This window comes from Buteo buteo, unplaced genomic scaffold (genome assembly GCF_964188355.1).
Source record: "Buteo buteo unplaced genomic scaffold, bButBut1.hap1.1 HAP1_SCAFFOLD_50, whole genome shotgun sequence".
NCBI lineage: Eukaryota > Metazoa > Chordata > Aves > Accipitriformes > Accipitridae > Buteo > Buteo buteo.
The window spans coordinates 528,185-548,790 of NW_027439216.1; the positions used below are offsets into that span (position 1 = coordinate 528,185).

A 20,606-nucleotide genomic window follows, 5' to 3' on the forward strand; every position below is an offset into this window, starting at 1 on the left:
TCCTCCTTGTCCTCGTCCTCGTCCTCGCCCTCGCCCTCGCCCTCGTCCTCCCCCAGGCAGGCGGCCATGAGGCCTGCGGGGGCCGGGGCCGGGCCGGGGCCGGTGTCCCTGCAGGGTCAGGCAGCAGGAAGGAGCGCCCCGGGGCATGCTGGGAGCTGTAGTCCTGGGGCACGGGGCTGCCGGGGGCCCTGGTGGTTCCCGGGGCATGCTGGGAGCTGTAGTCCTGGGGCACGGGGCTGCCGGGCGGCCATGTTGGTCTCTGCAGTCTCTGCTCCAGCTGCGGCCCGGCTGAGGTGAGGGCTGGGGCTGCCCGTGAGGCGAGCGAGGCCCTTGGGCGGGCGTGGGGGTGTGGGAGCCGGGCCCGGCTGAGGGAAGGAGAGAAGGGGCAGGGTGAGGGGGGTCACAGTCCTGGGTTTGTGGGTTTCACACAGACTCCCTCTTCAGAAAACACAGCCTCTGTGTGGGTCAGCGGTCCCTGCAGAGCTTTAGTATTTGTAGCCGTTTTTATAAATACACAGCGGGCTCACACGGTGCTGTGCTTCTTGTAAACTGCATCGCTTTTATCCCGGCTACAGCCTGGAGGGAGCAAGTGCCAGCCGGCAGATTAAGATGGAGATGAATGCAAGCGATACACTTGCGATGGTGATCCTGCCACAAGGCACGCTGCGTCTTTGTTATAAGTTACGACGAAAATTTGTATGCCAGCCCGGGGATAAACCAATCCAGGTTTATTGTAGCAAGCAACAAGCAGGCAAAACAGCGCTGGGTGGCCGGGGAGTCTCCGCTCCACCAACGGCACACACCTGATGTGGTCACGTGTTTGACAGTTAAACAGTTAAGTGTTACATATGTATGGGAGTTGCAGGTACGCCTATACATATGCATGACCTATTCCCGCTTTGCATTCAAATTAATTCCAAGAGGTATTACAATTAGTTCCGAGAGGTATTACGATTAGTTCCAAGGGGACACTCCCTCAAGTTTATCTGTCCAAGCCACGGAATCGGCCTTGGCCGGTTTCTGGGACCAGTTCCTTATTTTCTCAGAAAACTGCTCTTGAGGAGCTATATGATAAGGTAATCAAGACTGGCTCATCCTGCTTACTTAGCTCAATATCTAGTTTCTGCACTTGTTACTGTGGTTATTACAGTTAAAAGCAGCTTAGTTACTAAGTTGTAGAGATCAATATATTTTAACAATCAACAGGTTTGATGAACAAATTGGTTATGCAAAGTTTATTACAATTCCCCCTTTTTGTTTTTCTTATTTTGTTCCTCAAACTGGGCAAGAGCTTCTCGAGCTAGGGAGAGAAGGGGAGTTTCTTTAACAATTTCGTCTTCTTCTAGGTGCTTATAGTGTCTTCTTATCAACATTAGGTGTACAGCTTCTAATTGATTTTTTATCAATCCAGTAATTCTATTCAATATACAAGGTGCAAAGGTTAATATTAACATTATGAGAACTAGGACAAAACTAAAAGCCTAAGTTATGTAGACATGGGTCTCTGGGTACGAGTTGACATAACGATTGATTAAAACTTGGGGCCCCGGTAGCAATTACTTGCTGTAATATCATTTGATCCTCCCACCTATAGAGCGTCCATTTATAAGGTTGGTGGGGGTTCCCTTTACCTTGGGTTATCCCTATCAGCATTAGTAACAGTCTTATCATCCAAATGCTTAATCTTAAGTTCAAGAAAAGTGGTGTACCCTTACCCTTGCGACAGGTATTCCGAGTTTGTTGATAATCATTTTGGTTTTTGTCTTTACCCCTGGTGAGAGATGGGAGACTTCGGGGAAGCTCTGAGGACGTTTTGTTTGGGAGTAATAAGTCAAGAGGCTCCGTGAGCCTTCTCTGGAGGTGGTTCATCAACTTTAATCCGAACAGCAGTACGTCTCTGCCTTCTTCTCTGCCTACTCTGTTGCTTAGAGCAGTGAGGTGTACCATCTTCTCGGCAGCAGTCGTATTCTTCAGGGGAACCTCCTTTATATTTGATTCGCTTTGACTTATATGCGTCCCAGTTTTTATCCTTCACTTTCTAAGCTCCCCACCCCACTCTGACCACTGTTCGTCTGCAAGATATTGGCAGTATTTCAGCCTTCGTTGAACACGGCTCGTTGGCGTAAAGACAACACCTCTCAGGGTTTATGCCTTTAGCAAAAATATCCCACCACTCTTTGGAGTCCTTTGTAATTTTCCCGGTTGATACTCCCACACGTAATGCTTGCTCAGTTAATTCCCGTTTGTAATAATAACATTCGTGGCAAATACCACTAGAGGGGAATACCCATAGGAGCAATGTGTGCACCACTTTTCTCTACAGAGTTTACACCTGTAACATACAAAGGGATAACATATACAGTGAGGATCTTTACAAAAGATAGTCTCACTCATCCGCTTTTCTTCGGAACTTAATTTTCAAGCTGTCAGGGTCTCTGGTCGCCTCCCAGTGAGAATTCTGCATTGGTCTTTTGATTCTGCTTGCACGAGTCCATGCTCTTTTGGCAGTCCGGACTGCAGGATCTGTAGTAAGCAGAACAAGAAACGGTCCCTCCCAACAGGGAGTTAGAGATGATTCTTTCCAAGTTTTGATCAATACCTTGTCTCCAGGCATAATTTTGTGTATTGCAATATCTAATGGTGGCCTCTGCACTATCAGTCCCTTCTTTATTAGTTCTTGCCGTCTCTTCATGAGTTTAATGATATACTCCTGTAAGAATTTTTCTTCTATCTTTGGGTGTTCAATCGGCATTTCTAGGTCATAGGGCATCCCCTATAACATTTCAAAAGGAGAGATCCCAGTGTTTGCTCTGGGTTGTGTCCTTACATTTAATAGTGCTAATGGTAAACATTTTATCCGGTTCATTTTAGTTTCAATGATTAATTTAGTCAAATGTTTCTTCTACTATAGCTTGTAGGCAAGTAGGCCATCCCCTACTAACTGGATCTAATAATTTGGAAAAATAACCTACAGGTTTCTTTCTTCCAGCCCATTCTTGGGTTAATACCCCAAAGGCTGTTCCTCCTTCTGCATTCACAAACAAATAAAACGGTCGTTTAGTATCAGGTAAACTTAATACCGGAGCATTTACAAGGTCAGCTTTGAGGCTTTCTAGACTCTGTTCATCCTTCTGAGTCCGTTTTATTAATCTTACTCCTACTAATTTCTGATACAAAAACTTCACTTTGTTGCTGTAATTTTCAATCCCTTGTCTACAGTACCCTAAAAGTCCTAACAACTGCCTTATCTGTCTCTTGCTTGTTGGTGCCTGGAGGGATAAGATACCATTCACTCGTTCAGGATCTAATTTCTTAGTTCCCTTACTCAGCCAGTGTCCTAAGTATTTTACTTCCTCTTCAGTAAACTGTAATTTAGACTTTGAAACCTTGAACCCCTTCAGGCTTAAAAAGTTCAATAATCTAATGCTCTCATTTCTAACAGTCTCTTGATCTTCCCCAGCTAACAACAGATCATCTACATACTGCACTAAAGTTACCTCTGAGGTTGATTCAAAAGTTTCTAGTACTTGTTCCAGAGCTTGCCCAAACAAATTTGGTGATTCTGTAAATCCTTGTGGAAGTACAGTCCACCTTAATTGTTGTTTCCGGTGGGTTTCTGGATCTTCCCATTCAAAGGCAAAATAATTTCTACATTCCTCCTTCAAGGGGCAAGCCCAGAAGGCATCTTTCAAGTCTATAACACTGTACCACTTCAATTCCAGGGAGAGTTGGCTCAACAACGTATACGGATTAGCTACGACTGGAAACCTGGTAACAGTTCTTTTGTTTACTTCCCTTAAATCTTGAACTAAGCGATAGGAGCCATCTGACTTCTCTATGGGCAGAATGGGGGTATTGTGTGGTGACATGCAAGGTTCTAATAATCCCTGCTGTAACAACCTTTCGATTACAGGCTGTAATCCATGTCTACCTTCTTGTGCCATGGGATATTGTTTGACTCTAATTGGAATTTCCGTGTTCTTAATAGTGACTTCAAATGGAGCAATGTTTAATCGTCCTACTGACTCTGGAGTGTACCACACTTCGGGGTTAATTTTAGCTTCATCCTCCGTTGTCAAGACACACAATTTTACTGCTATTTCTTTGGTTTTTATTTCCAAATTAATTTCCAATTCAATCATTAAATCTCTTCCCAGTAAATTAGATTCTGCTTCAGGTACCAACAAAAAGGATCCTATTCCAAGTCGAGATGGAGCTTCTATTTTTACTCCCTTTATTAGTGGTACCTGAAACGGTTCCCTTTTTGCTCCTATTACTTGTAATTTCTCCGAGGACAGTGTGCATCTTCGGGGCACTAACTGGACACTAGATCTCTCTGCCCCAGAGTCCACAAGGAACTCTACTTCTTGATGCTGGGGACATAATTTTAATTTTATCAAGGGCTCTGTTTTCTTAGGGGTCCCCAGCAAATAGATCCCCTGACCCCCCTAATCTTCTTTAAGCATTTAGTGGGGGTCTCATCTTTCTTCTGGTGTTCACTAAATGCTTTATTAATATTCTGTCCTCGAGGAACAGATTCCTTAATGCCTTGAACAATTATAATGCGCAGATCTGCCATATGAGTTCTATGTTCTGCATTTTGGTTATCCCAGTTTGGCCGCTGTAGTGGCCATTTAATATCTGCGCCTGGACCGTGTTGGTGCTGCTGATCCCAAACTCTCATTCCTGCTCTTCGAATCATTTCCCTTTCCTCTGTTGTGAATAGTATACTTAAAATTGCCTGTAACTCTTCCCAGGTATATATATATTAGGACCCAAAAACTGGTCCAACCTTTCGGATACTCCCAAGGGGCCTTCTAAAAGGTTCCCCATCTCCTTCTTGAATTCCCTTACATCTCCGGAATTCAAAGGTACTGACACAAATCCCATGCCAGGCTGTGGACCCCCTATAGCTATTTCTCTCAAGGGGTATAATCTTTCTTCTAACTGCTTTTCTTTCTGGTCTGACTCCTCGTTATTCCCCTGTTCTCCTCAGGGGAACTCGGAGGGTCTAAGTCTGGGGCTGGGGCTGTCGGGGAAGAGGAGGAAGGGGGGGGTTGGGTCAGGTGCGAGTGTAGGGGGAACATAAGGGGGAGGAGGTGTGGGAAGTTCTTCGGGGTTTTTAGTTCTTTTTTTTTTTTTTTTTTATGGTTCTTTTCACTTAGAGCAAATACATGGATTTGGGTATCTAATTTTATCCATAAATGAGCATATTCACTCTCTTCTAAACTCAAGGGTTCCTTAGAATTTACATATATGTTTAAGGCTTGACATATCCAATCGTCAAACGTCCCCAAAACAGGCCGAAATACCTGATCTCCTCTGATTTGTTTACCACCCCACCCCTGTATGCATTAATATATCATTTTCTCTCTGCTTTTGCCCTGTCTGGGCAGCCAGTCATCCCAATGGGCAATCATTACCCTAAAGGACTATCTGGCGGTATCATAGGGAGACTGACCTTAGGATTCCCTATGGAGTCATCCCTCTTCCCAGGCGACCTACACCCCGGGGAACCCACCATGGAGTCAGAAGGCTTGCTTTTCTTCTGCCCCATCTTCCGAAGTGCCTCTCTCTCACACACACACACGTGCCCCTCGTTCGTGGCTCATGCCCTCGTGGGAAATGAGAACCGCACTACAAGAGGGTCCGCACTCACTTCGCTCCTCTCGGGAGCGTCTCGTTTATGCACACTTTGGGAAACCCACCCCGACTGAACGGGAAACGCTTTCAATACTCACTTAACCTGGAGTCTTCGTCCGGATCCTCGTGCACGAAAATTATGGGGTACTGCAGTGTTCTTTTGCCTGCTTGCCAAATTTAGAGTTCAGAGGTAAGGGTCTTGGAAAGGATATCGTCCACTCCGGGGCCATCCAAGGATGGGGCGCCTCCCCAGGGTTTAGATTCCAAACGAAGTTAACCTTATCCGAGTCACGGCACCAAATTGTTATAAGTTATGATGAAAATTTGTACGCCAGCCCGGGGATAATCCAATCAAGGTTTATTGTAGCAAGTAACAAGCAGGCAAAACAGCGCTGGGTGGCCGGGGAGTCTCCGCTCCACCAACGGCACACACCTGATGTGGTAACGTGTTTCACAGTTAAACGGTTAAGTGGTTTTCAGTGCCTGCTTTGGGAAAGAATATCCTCAACTAGTCTAAGGTACAGATCTATTAGAGGAAAAGGAGTATGAGGTAAGGAGCATCATGCTGCATTTATTGCTAAACGTCTGCTTTCATTTCATTCAAACTAGAAAGTAAACAAAGATTGGACCTGCCAAAGAATTTGTTTCCCAGAGTGAGCATTCAAGCACTGGGGAGCAGTTTGCAGGATCAGAACTTCAGCCTGCTCTGGGTGATAAACCCTCAGGAGAGGAAAGAGAACCCCCACTTTTTTAAATGCATCTCTACTTATCTTAATAGTTCTTCTTGTTAGATTGTGTTGGCGGTCAGACTCTAAGCACGTGACTAAACTGTCAAAAAAATCAAGATATTTAAGGATTATTTGCTGTATTAAATGCTCTTACAAGCAGTGCACTCTATTGCCCTGTGGATAGTATAACGTCATGACTGGCAATTTTCCTTTTTTAGTACAAGGACGCATGTGTGAAGGCAAATCGAGGGTACAAGTGGTGCCCCACAGCAAACCAACCTGCCAAAACCCAGGCATCCACTGTTACAAACGGGAAGAAGCTATGGGCCTTTGCTTCAGACTCTGCAAAGGCTTTACCAAGCCCGAGGAAAGTGACAAGAAGTGACGAAATGCCACAGCGTAACTTCAGGATGGCAGGTGAGATTTCCATCCATGTTCCTCACACGTAGCTGCCTTGTTTTGTTTGCGGACGCGGTGTTGGAATCGAACTGCAAGACCAGTTTCCTTTACTGCACCTGGTACTGTAGTGCAAATACCTTTCATGTCCCAAATTGAGTTGCCAAGACTCTAGTTAAACCTCTGCATAACAGCCTCAAATTTCCTAAGTGCATGATTGCTTTCGATAGTCGAGTCCAGATGTGTGACATATCATAAGCCGTACCCTGTTTGGGGTCCAGATTTGATTGATGTTTAGTTCAGGCTTATCTGCTGTTAGAGCTTTTCATAGTCATAAAGGGAAATGCTGATTGTGTGCATTCTTTTTGTCTTTCATAGAGTGTTGTACTATGTTTAGTAATTTGCTGTTGACAGAAATAATTTATGGTTGTCTATGAAGTTGGAAGTGCTAACGTTCCTGTGGATGAATGTACCCGTGGAGCTAATTTCTTGTATTTAAATCAAGAGAAGCGTAATGATAGCTTGGAGGGCTGGATTCTCACCATTTTAAACATTAAAAGGTAAAATAAAATCATATCCATCAAGAAGTGGATTGCCTGAGCTGGTGAAAGGCAGATAATCTCACACTGATATCCACAAATGGCAGAACTGTAGCAATCATGAGCCTGAAGTAGAAACATTAATGTTAAATACTGGCAGCTTAAGAGCCTAACAGTCAAGGTAGAAACTGATTTTTACCCCACCACCCTTTTTTTCCTTTTTATTTTTCTTTTCTGCAGTTTGACATTTCTAATTTTATAAATACTGATGTATTTGAAACTTTGTCATATCCTACCTAGGTTATGACAAGTGTGTGGCAGATAGGACTTTCCTGCTTAGAGAGATCGTGAGCTGGAGAGTGGGAAATGGTTTTATGGAACAAGTATAAAAGGAGAAGAAGGAATAAAAAGGCTTGTATGCCTTTTTGCCAGTTTAGTGGTTTGAAAATTCCTGTAATGAAATTTCTTCTGGCTATGAAGGAACTGTGAATTGGGATCAAAAGAAAGTGTTTCCTGCTACATCGTTCTGATATATGGGAGACCAGTTCTAAAAATCTCAGGCCCCTTCATCCCATTCTGGTTTTGCTCTCAGAGGAGTCACTTTTATGCTCCTTCAGGTTTATTGACTTAACGGAGAGAACAAGGAGTAGGTGTTGGTCTGCCTGGCTGCTGTCCCCCACTGCTCCTGCCAGGATATCCAACTGTAGAGCTTCTGAGTACAGAGAGATCTTGAATCAACACCTATCAGAGCAGAGGACAGAGAACTTAAAGAGTTCCTGAGAAACTGATCTAATCCATTGTTTTATCTATGGAGCCATTAATTTCTGAAGAAGGCCCTCTTTTGTGCTACATGTGACTTTGAAAAGATGACAGAGATCGGCAGCTTCAGCAGTTCCCTGGATAATATTCTAGCTAGGATGTTCCCTGTCAACCTCAGCTTCATCAGTTCTTGTGTCTTTACATTTATAGTTTCTTGCCAGATCTGCATAAGGCTGTATGACTTAAATCTTCATATGAAAAGTAGCACTTGTCTTGACATGTGAAAATTGGGACCCCAGCTAGTGCTTATACAAAAAGAGGTGAAATTTGTGCCAAGAAATACTTTTCTAAAGACTCCTCAGTCTGACTTCGATACTGCAACTGAGTCCTGCTGAGTCTTGTATAAGCACATGCATCATAGCAGGCATACAGAAATCATGCTGTATGTTAGAAAAGCAGTGACAGTTTTGGTGCTGCTGTTTTCAGTAAGACAACTTCAGTGCATTAGTCTTGGTCACCTAGCTTGTGTATTTACAAGTGAGTGAAACAGTGAATGGCAAGGGCTCGAGCACTGCTGAGAAGTCATCCATGCGTTTTTATTGCTAGCATACTCTGGCATAGTTTTGATCTGCTCCAACCTAGTAATCTCCCAGACAGTTCTCAGGAGTGGCTTGAGTCAACAGCATATGCTAGGATCTGTTCCCAATAGGCACTTTAGATGTTACTGTACTATTTTGAGGACAAAAAAAATTCTGGCAAGTGAGTAGAAACTGCTGTGTTGCCAACCTGCGAACCAGAGATTAGTCCCTAGCCCATTTTATTTACTCTTTTCCTTCTCTAGACCAGTGTCAATCTCAAAAGCATCAGGGATTTATCTGGAAGTGATACAGTCTATCTGTGGGCCTTTTTGAGTGTGGTAGCTGTGTGATACATACAGGACATTACTCTTGTCCGTTTAGTTAGTTGAGACTATCTAGTGGCCTAGTATCTCTCACAGGTTGCTCTTTAGTCCAGATGGTGTTCTTTATCTCAACAGTACATTCACTGACTGGAGATCCTTCCCTGAGAGCATTCTCGTATTAACATTTTCATATAGTAGAAGTTGTTTTGAAATTTAGGTCCATTTAGGTCATATGGAGATCTCGAGAGTGAACATACAATGTTAGAATCCTTACTATCCTTACAGTATCCCTTTGGGTCCTATTGGAGTTCCCAAACTATTGCAGATGAACCTTCCACATCTCCTTGGAGAGTCCATCCATTCCTGCTCCCTGAGATCCGGCTCCTGTTCAAGAGCCTGAAAGATATTACAAGATCTCATGTTTTTTTAAAACTCGAGAGTCTCAAACCATGACTGCAAACAAGCTCAAGGAAATGTGAAAATACCAGGAAATTCAAACAAAAAACATAGAGATATTTAGAAGAGAGTGGGAAGATACACACAAGTATTATGATGCACTAAAAAATGTCATCATAGTAGGAAAATGTTCTCCATCTGATAAGCTGAGTATCATTAATGCTATAAAAAGAAACAATGTACATTGCATATACCAGTACGCAGATCATCAGTATATCTGCAGATACTATATGATTGTAAAGAACCTAAGGATGGACATGTGTAATTGAGGTAATGCAAGGAATAAAGTTTCTCGTCTCCTGCAATGTGTCCTCATGAAGAATGCTACTGGGACGTATAAGCGTAGTTGAACAGGGGATTTGGCAGCAAACGTAACAAATCAGGCAGCACACAAACTGTGGCAGTCAGGCAGCCTGAAATTAGTCTAAAATCTGTAAAGATGTGGAATTTTTGAGAGTTGAAAAGCAAATTTGTGTCCCTGTATGGACACAAAGCAAAAACTGTCGTCCTTACTGTGAATTTTATAAGAAATGGCTTGCTGAAGAGCTCACAAAACAATATTGCTGAAGATAGGCAGTATGAGTTTTGTTTCAAAGACTTGGTTTCAGAGCAAAAGCTGGAATGGGAACTTTTTATAATTGCCATTTCTAAATCTTGCAAGGCAAGGAAGTAGTCATTTTCCCCATTAAATTGCACATTGCTAATCAACCCCTAGGGGGAATTCAAAGTTAAAGGAAGTGGTAAACAAGACAACAAAAACCAGAAACAATAATACCAAAGCAAAATGAATAGCTAACTCTGAAGTTAAACAGAAGAAAATTAAGATTAGACAAAATGCAATGGGGTAATCCCTTCCATTAGTGTTAAAGTGTCAGACTTAATTCAGCTTCTGATATCAATGGGTAATAGAAAGTGGGAATGCAAAACCATGCACGTGCTCATAATTTAGAGAGTGTTTCTGAAGTGATGACAAGGGAAATTCACAAAAATTGTGCTTCAAGAGTTAACAGGCTGCTTGAGTTGCTTCTAATCCAAATCTTGTTCTTCTTGTAACTGTGAAGCCCTTTTCTGCTCCTGTCTTCTGCCCTCAATGTCATGCAAAAGAACTTCATCCCTAGTATTATGTTAACATACATTTATGAATTTTAAATGCACTGTGGTTGTTCAAGTGGTCAGTCATCAAGTATGGGAAAATGAAATGATAGAACAGAAACATGCAACTGCTGTAGCTGTGATGCTTCATTAAGGTTCCTGAAATAAAAACGTTCCTGAGAACTTGACTTTGAAGTCCTTATCCATAAAGCTATTTTTCAGAAGTACTACCAGAAGTACTACTAGGATGAGCTGATCAAGTCAGACGAGGTCTTTTAAGGCATAATGAACTATATAGTATCTTCCTTGCAGCTGCGTCAGCTTCCATAGGAGTTAACAGGGGGTTATTTAAACAGGATGTAGACACAGGCTGGCAGAAATTTGGATTCCTTATCAGCTCTGTCACGTGCACTACTACTTACAGTCATCAAAAAAAACAAACAACAGTTTAGTAGAAGAAAAACATAGAAGGACAATTGGTTTGATATCAGGATATTGGCTGCAAATCAAAGTAGATGTGCTTAAGTACACAAGACCACTGTAGCTAAGAGGCACTTTTATTGTAAGCATCTCTTTACAGACACACATGACTTTCTGAAAAACTCTTTTAGCTGAAGTCTATCATTTTTTTTTCAGCAAAGAGATGATTTTTATTTTTTTTTTCAGATTTATGAAAACTGATTTGATACATGAGTTGTGAGCTTAAAATGAATACCTCATCAGATGAGATCTTTTTCAATTTTTTAAATCCAAACTGTGGGATAAATTACTATTCTGAGAATTTATAATTTTTTTAAAAATTGCTGTTGGCTTGTCAAAAATATGTTTTTCATACAGTGAAATATTTTCATTCAGATGCACCAGCAGCATATAGTAAGAGTTAGGGCGGAGCAAGTAAGGATCTTGGTTTTTTTGTTTGTGAGACTGCATATTAGGAATCTAGAAGAAGAAAACCAACCAGCTGGATAGAGAGGATAACTGGTAACATTTGTTTGCAATAAAGTTAAGTCTAAAATCCATTGGAAAAACCCCCGCAGTGGTTTGTTTTAATCCCTTAGTAGAGAGAAAAAAATGGAAATCATGTAGAAAGGTAGGAAATCCTGCTTGAAAATTTGAAATCCAGCAGATGAATTCCTCCCCAAAGTAATAAATATGTTAAAAGTAAGTTAACTGAACAAGAAATTCTTTGAAGCTTTAAACTGAGCTTCTCCTGTCTCTCTGTTCTTCTTCAAAATTGTATTTGAAATTTTTCAGTTTACAGAGAGATTGTAATCATTGTCTCTGAAGACACAGCCTGAGGCTGGAGCTTTAGGCTAAGATTTTATTTTCTATATATTAGCATTCAGAATGTTGGGGAGAAGAAAAATACCATTTTCAAAGTGTACATTCAACGCCATGTATGCAATTCCTTTACTGTCCACTGGTTTGTATAGTGTTAATTTACTGGCAAGTGATCAATCAAAATCATAGTGCACAAAGAAGGATGGAATCTTTTTTACTCTCTTCTACCGGTGCTGGAATTAAGCACTTCAAAAACTTTGAAAACCTAGAAAAGCACTTTTACAGCTTTATTCAGTAGGGTGAACAAGTAAGTGTTACAGATATAAGCATATGTCATATCTACTGAGTAAAACCATTTTTTTTGTTTTTCCTGGTCCTGAGAGGAAAGATATTCTAAATATACTGCTCACTAGTGTTGCCTATTCCGTAAAGCTCACATACTTTGTTTTCCACTAATATTTTTAAATGACACAGAAGTTACTGCTCTTCAGTCATATCCCTGCATTCAATTACACAAGAACCTCATTCATTAGGTGGTTGAGAAAAGCTTTGTATTTTAGACTGTGAAATGATGGTAATTAAATGACAAGGATACAGGAGAAAGTTTATGTTTGTATCTCTACTCTCTACCTTCTTTGTAGAGCAAATAATTAAAATTTAGAGCCTAATTACATACAAATGAAAAAATCCGAAGCTTTCTGCACTCCAAATAGGAATGCACTGAAATATCAATAGCTCATTTTATATAGCTGAAGTATTAGCCACTACTTATAGAGCATTAAAATAAAACACTTCAAGCAGTTTGTGCTCTATTTGGCAGTCAAAAGATAGCTTTCTACATTGTTGATTAATAGGCTGGGATTCAACTATACAACTTGAAATATATTTCATTAGCAAAATATACAATGGTTTGTCTGTAACAAGAAAAGAAAATCAACAACAAATGCTGAACGGAAAAGCAAAATAAATATATTCTCTTTAATAAGATGTGGCAGGAAGAGGTAGGTCTAACACAAGTGTATAAAGCCCAAGAAGCTGGTTCTCTGCAACTTACTTGGTTCCAGACCCCTTTGCTTGTGTACTTTTCTCCTTCTCTTATCCTGTTTTATTCGCAAATAGTACTTTTTTTCTGTGAGCACTACTCCATCTGCGTGCTCTACAAACATTTCTCCTTCTTCTTGATGGTCCTAAGACTCATTTCTTTACTCTTAGTAAACTTAATTGCTTTAATGTTCTGCCTTTCACCTGACTTGATCCCCATCCACTGCTGCTTGTTCTTCTCCAGACTCCTGCCTTCAGGCACAAGGGCCTGGGACACCCCACCCGTATCAGTCCCCTGCCGAAGGAAAAGTCTTCTCTTCTGAGAGAGAAAAGAAGTCCCAGTCTTCCCAGGGACAGAGCTGGGAAGGGCTGTCTGGAGCAAGTCTTTGCTAAAACTGTTTGAGGACCATGAGCAAATTCAAGGGATGGAAAATCCTGCATTTCTGGGCCTGGGGGGTCCCCAGGGTGCTGCTGCGTCCCCAGCACATGTCCCCATGTCACCGGAGCCCTCTGTGAGGTCACAGTGGTTGGGCTCTACATCTTCCTCCTGGGGCTGGTGCTGCCCCAGTTGCTCATGGCTTTTGCCTGGAGGAGCAGCGTGTCGATCCGTGGGATCCTGCTGCCCATGCGGAGGATGAGAGCGCTCAGAGGTGAGGGGCTGGTGGGAGGCTGGGGTCTGATACGTGCTGGAGGCAGTGTCTGTCCCAGCCGGGTGCTGGGGGCTGCGTCCCATCACCTCTCATCCTGCTGCCAGGCACGTCCCAGAGGGTCCTGGATCCATCCTCTCCCTGCCCTCCGTGAGGCAGCTGGGGACCGCTCAGAGGTGACTTGGGCTGGCCGGCTCTTGTCAGGGCTGCCCAGCCCCAGCCCTGCCGGCCTCTCCTTGCGGAGCCCGTGTCCGTCCCCTGGCCAGCTCAGGGCCCCTGTGCTGGACTCACTCCAGCGCATCGCTGCCGTTCTGTCACTGAGGAGCCCAGGATGGGCCCAGTCCCCCAGGGTGGTCTTCCCACTGCCGCGGTGAGGGGAAGACTCCCTCCCCTCATCCCACTGACTTCCCTCTTGCCAGTACAGCCCAGCACAGGCTGGTAGTGCTGGGGCAGTCTGGGAAGATCCTCACCCCTCCCTGGCGCGAAGCCCTGCAGCCAGCAAAGCCATTTCTTTCTTTTCTTGCAGCTCTCTGCTCATGCGTGCGTTCCCAGTCCAGACCTGCGCGTTCTGAGGACAGAGGCGGTGTGACGGGGACTGTCCCTGCGGCCGTCACTACCTTTGTGGCCGTCGGGACTTCTCTGCTAAAGCGACTGCAAGACCATGAGGTGAGGTGGGGGTTGAGGGCTCCCCTCCATGCCCCTGGCTTCCCCGGGTGCCGTGGCAGAGGGGCGTCTCACCTGACAGCACCTCTGCCCTCCTGCAGGCGCTTTGTCCCCAGGCGCCGATCCTGCTGCTCAAGCTGGACTAATGCCATTGCTCCCCACTCCTTTCCCCGGGAGCTCCCAGTGCTGGGGCTCCTGCCCGTGCGAGGAGCAACACTGGGCCCCAAGGCGCAGGGTGCTCACGGCTTCCCCTCCTCGGGGCATGGTCTCGTTCCCATGCCTTCCCCTTTGCCACGGTCCATTTGGATCTCTCAAATGTACAGGACAACATACGCTGTGATTTCAACTTTATTTCATGAGCTCAGTAAGAAATACAATGAAAAAACATGACAGGGGCTCAATTCCCTTCTCCCAGACTCGTCTATCACCTGAATTCACTCCTTCACCAGTCAAGTCATAAGGTTTCATAACTTATAATCTGTAACTCTTAATATCGTGCACCTATGAGCAAAAAAAAGAATTTTTTTGCTATGAACCTATGAGCCAACCAAGAGAGCGCTCACCCTTCCTCCTCCATCACGGTGTGGGCGTCCCCTGTGTCGCACCGGGAAGCATGAAAGCCTCAGCAGTTCAGCTGCTGTTGGATCTGCTTCAAAAGCTTTTTGAGTAAGCTGATGTTTTATACCCTCCAGCTTGGAGGCTGGGTCTATACCATTTCCTTACGTTAGTGGATTCTGAGGAAACTGCCAGACAAAAGGTAATGGCTGCCGGAGACAGCCATCCGCAGCTGGTAACGGCTGCATCATGGCCCTTTAGCTCTCTCTGGCCACCCGTCCTGCCTACGCGGTGCTCTCGCTTTGACCTAATGGTGCTGCTCCCAGCATACACCAGGCCTTAGCAGGAGCTGGGTTAGCCAAAATCTAGGCAGGAGTTGAGTGAACAGTCACACCCTTCCTTGTCCGGCACTTTCCCCCTGACCTCCGCCATCCCCCGTTTTCAGGAGTGACCGCCCAGGCTCCCATGTGGCCTTTTGCCCCGGTGGAGTCGATCTCCCTGTCTGACTCTCTGCTCGTGTCAGAGGCACCGCGGAAGATCCTGCTGTTCCCCGTGGCTGTCCTGACCGATGCCTGCAACTCGTCCCTCGTGCCCGTGTCACGCAGATGATTTGGGGGGCAGCAGGTCTCTGTCGTGGCTCCCTGGGAACAAGGGCAAAGCAAGTCCCATCACTCCCCTTTGTGGTCCGTCCCCAGGGTGACCGAGTGGAGACGTACCGGGAGCTGGAGAGCGTCTTGTGGGGAGACGACGGCTGTTTGACGAGTGGCGTTGTGAACCGCCTGATAGCAGAGGCGTTGAGTGACATGCGAGCAGCCCAGGTGAGCTTGTTCTCTTTCAAGGCCACCCAAGCAGCCTGCCTCTGCCCCTGGTTTTGGGGGAAATACAGAGTGGCGCAGAGATGTTCCTCGGTTGTTCAGACCCAGCAGAGGTCCTAAGGGAGAGGCTCTGGGGACTCGTCGTGACAGGGAATTTGGAGAGGGGAGTGTTGTGTTAAAGGGTAAAGACTTTGGGCAGAAAATAACCCCCCTTGCGTTCCAGCTTGTCTTTAGATGTCCGAGGGGCTGGGGGCGGCTAGGCTTAGATTCTGGGTGATGCCCAATTCAGCACTGTAAGTCCGGTCGCGTTCAATATGTTGAACTAACACGATTACGGACGCACAAATAGCGCATTGTACTTTCAGTTTAGTGGCGTTCAATGAACTATCACAGCCAGACTTAAGGAGCTTGGTTGCGTTCAATGAACTATCACGGCTAGATTTTAATGAATAGTACAGTTTATTAAAGCAACAGGAGTACAGGTTCTTTTGGATTGCCGATGATAAATACACTGTCTGCAAGGCACGTGCAAATAATAATACAGTCGACTACAAGCGCATTAAATTATGGAAGGAAAAGAGCTCTAAAGAATTCTAAGTTTCCCGGGAAAGCACTCGGTACAGCCGAGTGTTCGAATCTCACCCAAGAGGTGTCCCTCTGGGGGGAAGAGAGGTTCAGCCTGTCGACTGACCCCAGAAGGCAGTGATGTCCTCCCAACTTGTCCACGACGGTATCTTTCCTAATAGTCACCCTTTCTTTGGGCCTTTTTACACTATTTTCCTATTTAGGTGGAGCTCGAGTGACTCAAGTCATGCATGCCTTTACTTTGATTGGTATTAAGTTCTCTCGCTTTGCTTTTAAAAGGACATGCTAGAAAAAAATTCAGAGCGCAGGCTCAGTGAGGGGTGGTTGCACTTTGGAGGCGGGTAGCTTTTGGGATGGAGGTGTGTTTTGGTATTCTAATGAGCAAAGTTCACCCAGAGGACGTGATGTTGCGTGTCAGTACCCCAGGACAGGGCACTTAGGAGATAAATCAGAAGTAGGGCAGTAGATCGACAGAACCCCCATGATTTTACCTCCTTGCTTCCGTGGATTCAATGCAGGGACCTACCCTTCCTATCGTTCCAGTTCCCTATCCCTGCGATAACATCACAGAGACTGGCCGTGGCGTCTCCGCTCCACTCCACCCTCCGTGTTACTTCTCTTAGGGTCAGCACACCAAACTGCCTTGGTGTTGCTAACATCTAAGGTTGCAGGTTACATTGCACAGAGAATTATTAGGGAACCAATTCCTTGCGTGTCCACTGCATTCCACCCTGGAGGTTTTGCCTTCCCTCAAGGGGGTGCGGGGAACATACTGATAAGTCGCTTCTAGCAGTCACTCCACAGGGAGGCAGGGAACTGTGCAGAGAAGCGGACTCGGGGCTGTTTCTAACTGAGCGACAGCTGGGTTCAAGCTCAACACTGTTTGTCCTGGTTTGAGGAAGGGCCGTGGCAACCCACCAGCCCCACGGAGAGGTCCCAGGGGGGTCTTGAGTCTGTGGCAGTTTGATCCTGGCATCTGCATGGAGAGGGAGAGGAGGCAGCAGCACAGGGCTGTTCTGGGGCAAAGCCTCCCTCATCTCGCCAGGGAACTGCTCGCCTATCCCAGGGTACAAGAGGCAGCAGCCGCTCGGCCCCGAGCACAGCTGTCCCGAGGGGTCTTGCAGAGGAGATGGGGTCATTCAGCCTGCCCTAGTGCCTCAGCCTTTTTCTCCGGAGTGTTTAACCTGTGACGCTTTTGCAGGGTGTGACAGGTGACGTGAAGATGGCCGCTAGTGACGTCCTGGTAGCTCTGGCCCGCTCCCACTTCCACTTTGTCATGTCCGAGCTCCAGAGCCACCTGAAGGCCATGAGGAAGGTCCCTGATGAGATTGTGCTCCTCACCTTGGGCAAAATGGCCCGCAGCTATGGTATGGCACCCTGGGCCTTGGGTAGAGATCTGTGATAACAAGGAGAAGGGATCCTCCCCCTCCCTAAACGCCCTGTGTTGAACTGGGGGGCTACGGAGTTGCCGTGCCTCCTTGCTCCGCGCCAGGGCCAGTTGGCAGCTCTGCCTTATCAGCCCGATCCCAGTTCCCAAAGGGTGGGAACCTGTTGGAGACAAACCCGCGGGGTCTTGGCCCCCCACCGTCCTCCCCGTTTCCCCAAAGGGCTTCCCCCCGGGGAAGGCAGCCCGTCCCACACCCTCCGGCACGTCCTGCGTGGCCCAGCAGCCCCAGCCCTGGCAGGGATGGACCCCAGTCTCCCGTGTCTCTCACCGACCCTCTCGGTCCCTCTGTCCCTGCCTCCTCTGCAGCCCTGCGGTGCATCCCCTTTGTGGGAATGACGCTGCTCGCCCTGCGCACCGTGCTGACCCAGGTGGGGAGCGGCGAGGTCCTGCATGCCATCTGCAGTGGTGAGTGTCGGCTCCTTGGCTGGGGTCTTAGGGGCAGGGGCGGCCTTCGATGCCTCCATGTGATCTCAGAGGGAACGTGGTGGGTGTGAGCCCGGGGCAATCCCAAACTGCAGCGAGTGTGTAGGAGGAGCGGGGGAAGGCCAGGAGGTTTCTGTGGGCGGGACGCGGCAGCGCTGCACGGAGAAACTCCTGGGTCCCTTCCCACGGTTTCTGTTCCCCCGCTTCCCTCTGGGATTAAACTCCCTACTCTGAAAGGGCGAGTATGAGGGAAGGGAAGGGAAAAGGGAAGGGAAAAGGGAAGGGAAGGGAAAAGGGAAGGGAAGGGTGTGCAGTTGGAAATGCTGGAGGGGAAGGGGCCGTTGAGGAGGAGAAGGTGCGATGGGTGTGAGGAGGAGAGAAACGGTGGGGTGTTTGAACCCAGGCACCTCAAGAGCACAGATTGCCCTTGGATCCAGATCCAGATCCAGGGAAGCCCTGCTGAGCCTGGGACCGTCCTTAAAGCAGGCTTGGGCGTGAACGCAAGGTACCGTCCCTGCTGCAGACTCTCACGTGCTCCCTTTTCCTTTGTCCTGGTGCAGTCCTGGAGCAATGGTCGAAAGGAGTCAGTACATACCTCTGCAGCTGGGAGCAATGCCCCTTCCCTCGCAAGGGGGTAGCACAGTTCTGTGAAGCCATTTACCCGGTCTTCCGCTATGTGGTGGCAAATTGGCTGGACTGCAAGGAGGAAGAGGTGAGAAGTGCTGCTTTCCACGCCCGGGGCTGCAGCAGGGATGTCCATGGCGCTGGGTCCGTCTGTGCCCAGTGGGGTGCGAGCAGAGGGCCGAGGGGAAGGGGGCTTCCCGACGGGAAGCAGCCGAGCCTTGGGGCCTTTCTGCAGGGAGGGCTGGGGTAGCAGGGTGGGGAAGTGCTCTCTCTCCTCTGGAGCGAGCCCTTCTTCTGCAGGGCAGAAGGGAAAGGGAAACCCCTCCCAGTGGGAAGGGCAGACCGGTGTTCAGGGGATGCTGAGCACTAGGCAGACCTTCAGCCCTCCAAGCGGAGCCTCTCCCTTCCCTCTTCAGGACAAGCAGGCTGTCCTCGGGGCAGTGGCTGCCATGCTGGGGGTCCTTCTGCATGAGGAGCAGCACCGAGAGCAGACCTGGGAGCAGCTCCTCTGGCTCCTGCAGCAATACCAGGAGGTCCGAGACAACTCCCGGCTCACCGAGGTGAGATGTTGCGCAGGGCCTGGCGTGGCTGCTGGGGTGGGTCTGCGCGAGTGCTAAGAGGCACTGGGGAGCTGTGGGGTGCCAGGAGGAGCTGGGAAGCCCTTAGAGAAGGAACAGGAAGAGCAGAGGAGGCCTGAGGTTTCCTGGGCTCTTTGGGCAGAAAAGGAGAAACCCGGGGCAGGGCGGGAGGGAGGCAAGAGTCCCTGGGGCTCATCTGCTCAGGAAGGGAGGCACTGCCAGCTCCCTGGGGCTCTGTGTGCAGGAAGAGCTTTGCCCGAATGCCCAGGGCCATGTCCAGTCCCATGCGGCGACTGGCGAGGTCTGATGAGTGGGAAACTGAGTTGTCAAGCCCGGGCTCCGTTCCGAGGAAAGAGACCCTCTTGATGCTGCTCTGCTCGTCAGGCTTTTCCCTGGGAGCTGATGTTAGGGGCTCCCCTTATCCCAGACGTGCTGGGTTTCTCCATTCCCAAGTGCCTTTAGGTGGCTTGAGCCTCCTCTTCCCCCCCGTTCTCTTGTAGAGCCTCAGCTATGTCCTGGAGATCCTGGAGGGAGTTCAGACCCCAATGCCGCAGGGCACGGCTCTTGCCATCAGCACCGCTGTGCGCCGCCAGGTAAGGGGAGCCCTGCGCCCTGCCGCAAGCCTGGGGCCTGCACCCATGATTGCCACGGAAGGGAAGGACCTGCCGGCTGGCAGGGCAGAGCAGGGCGTTCCTCCACTGGGACCTTCCTGCAGGCCTGGAGCATGCCAGGACTTCGATCCAGGTGCCATCTTAAGGCTGCAGGAGGCCTGATCCTGGCTGTTTGGAACGGGCCTGAGCGGCAGCCCGGTTCCCACAGCCATTTCCCTCTCGGCCAAGTCGCAGGAGGACTCTGGAGCGCCAGCACCCTGAGGGCAGCCTTTCAGCGCTGCTCAGCCTCAGCTCCTGGGCAGCCTGGGCTGCCGCAAACCTCTGTGTGTGCCCGGGGCCACCGTGGGGTGGGCTGGGTTTCGGCTGTGGGTCCCATGCCCAGAGTGCCCAGGGAGAGGAGAACGGAGAGCGCCATTACTTTTCGGTCCCTCTCAGCACTGATGCCGCTTTCTCTAAAATGGATCTTGCTCCCACAGCTCCCTGATGTGACCGAGGAGGCTGGCCCGGCCCAGAAGGCAGTGCTGTCCCGCTGCATCATGCTGCAGGGTAAGGAGAGGAGACTGGGCGATGGCCCGCCGTGCCGTGGCAGCTCTCTCCCTGTCCTTGGCTGTTGGGGACAGCTGCCTGCTGATGCAGAATGCGATTTCTTCCCCGCAGCACGAATGCGCCCCGAGGAGACAGGCATGTTTCTGCACTCCCAGCTGAGCGGTGGGAGTGAGGCCGGTCGCGTGGCAGCCCTGGGCCTGCTGGGAGCGCTGGCCCGCGCTGACGGTCAGTGCCACAGACCAGGGACGCAAGGCAGGGGTTGGGGCTGCTGGGCTG

At 47.9% G+C, this 20,606-nt stretch overlaps 1 protein-coding gene across 1 annotated transcript in view; it reads left to right on the forward strand.

Annotated features, from left to right (window-relative positions):
- Positions 1-241: 241 nt before the first annotated feature.
- The window catches only part of LOC142027659 (maestro heat-like repeat-containing protein family member 2B), a 43,491-nt gene continuing 23,126 nt past the window's right edge, over positions 242-20,606 (forward strand). The window contains exons 1-12 of the mRNA XM_075021952.1: positions 242-293; positions 6,590-6,788; positions 13,081-13,486; positions 14,010-14,149; positions 15,397-15,519; positions 17,303-17,468; positions 17,855-17,953; positions 18,532-18,683; positions 19,012-19,155; positions 19,674-19,766; positions 20,261-20,330; positions 20,442-20,555. Coding sequence (XP_074878053.1) covers positions 13,411-13,486; positions 14,010-14,149; positions 15,397-15,519; positions 17,303-17,468; positions 17,855-17,953; positions 18,532-18,683; positions 19,012-19,155; positions 19,674-19,766; positions 20,261-20,330; positions 20,442-20,555 — 1,177 coding nt within the window. The 5' untranslated portion in view covers positions 242-293; positions 6,590-6,788; positions 13,081-13,410. The remainder of the gene's footprint in view (positions 294-6,589; positions 6,789-13,080; positions 13,487-14,009; positions 14,150-15,396; positions 15,520-17,302; positions 17,469-17,854; positions 17,954-18,531; positions 18,684-19,011; positions 19,156-19,673; positions 19,767-20,260; positions 20,331-20,441; positions 20,556-20,606) is intronic.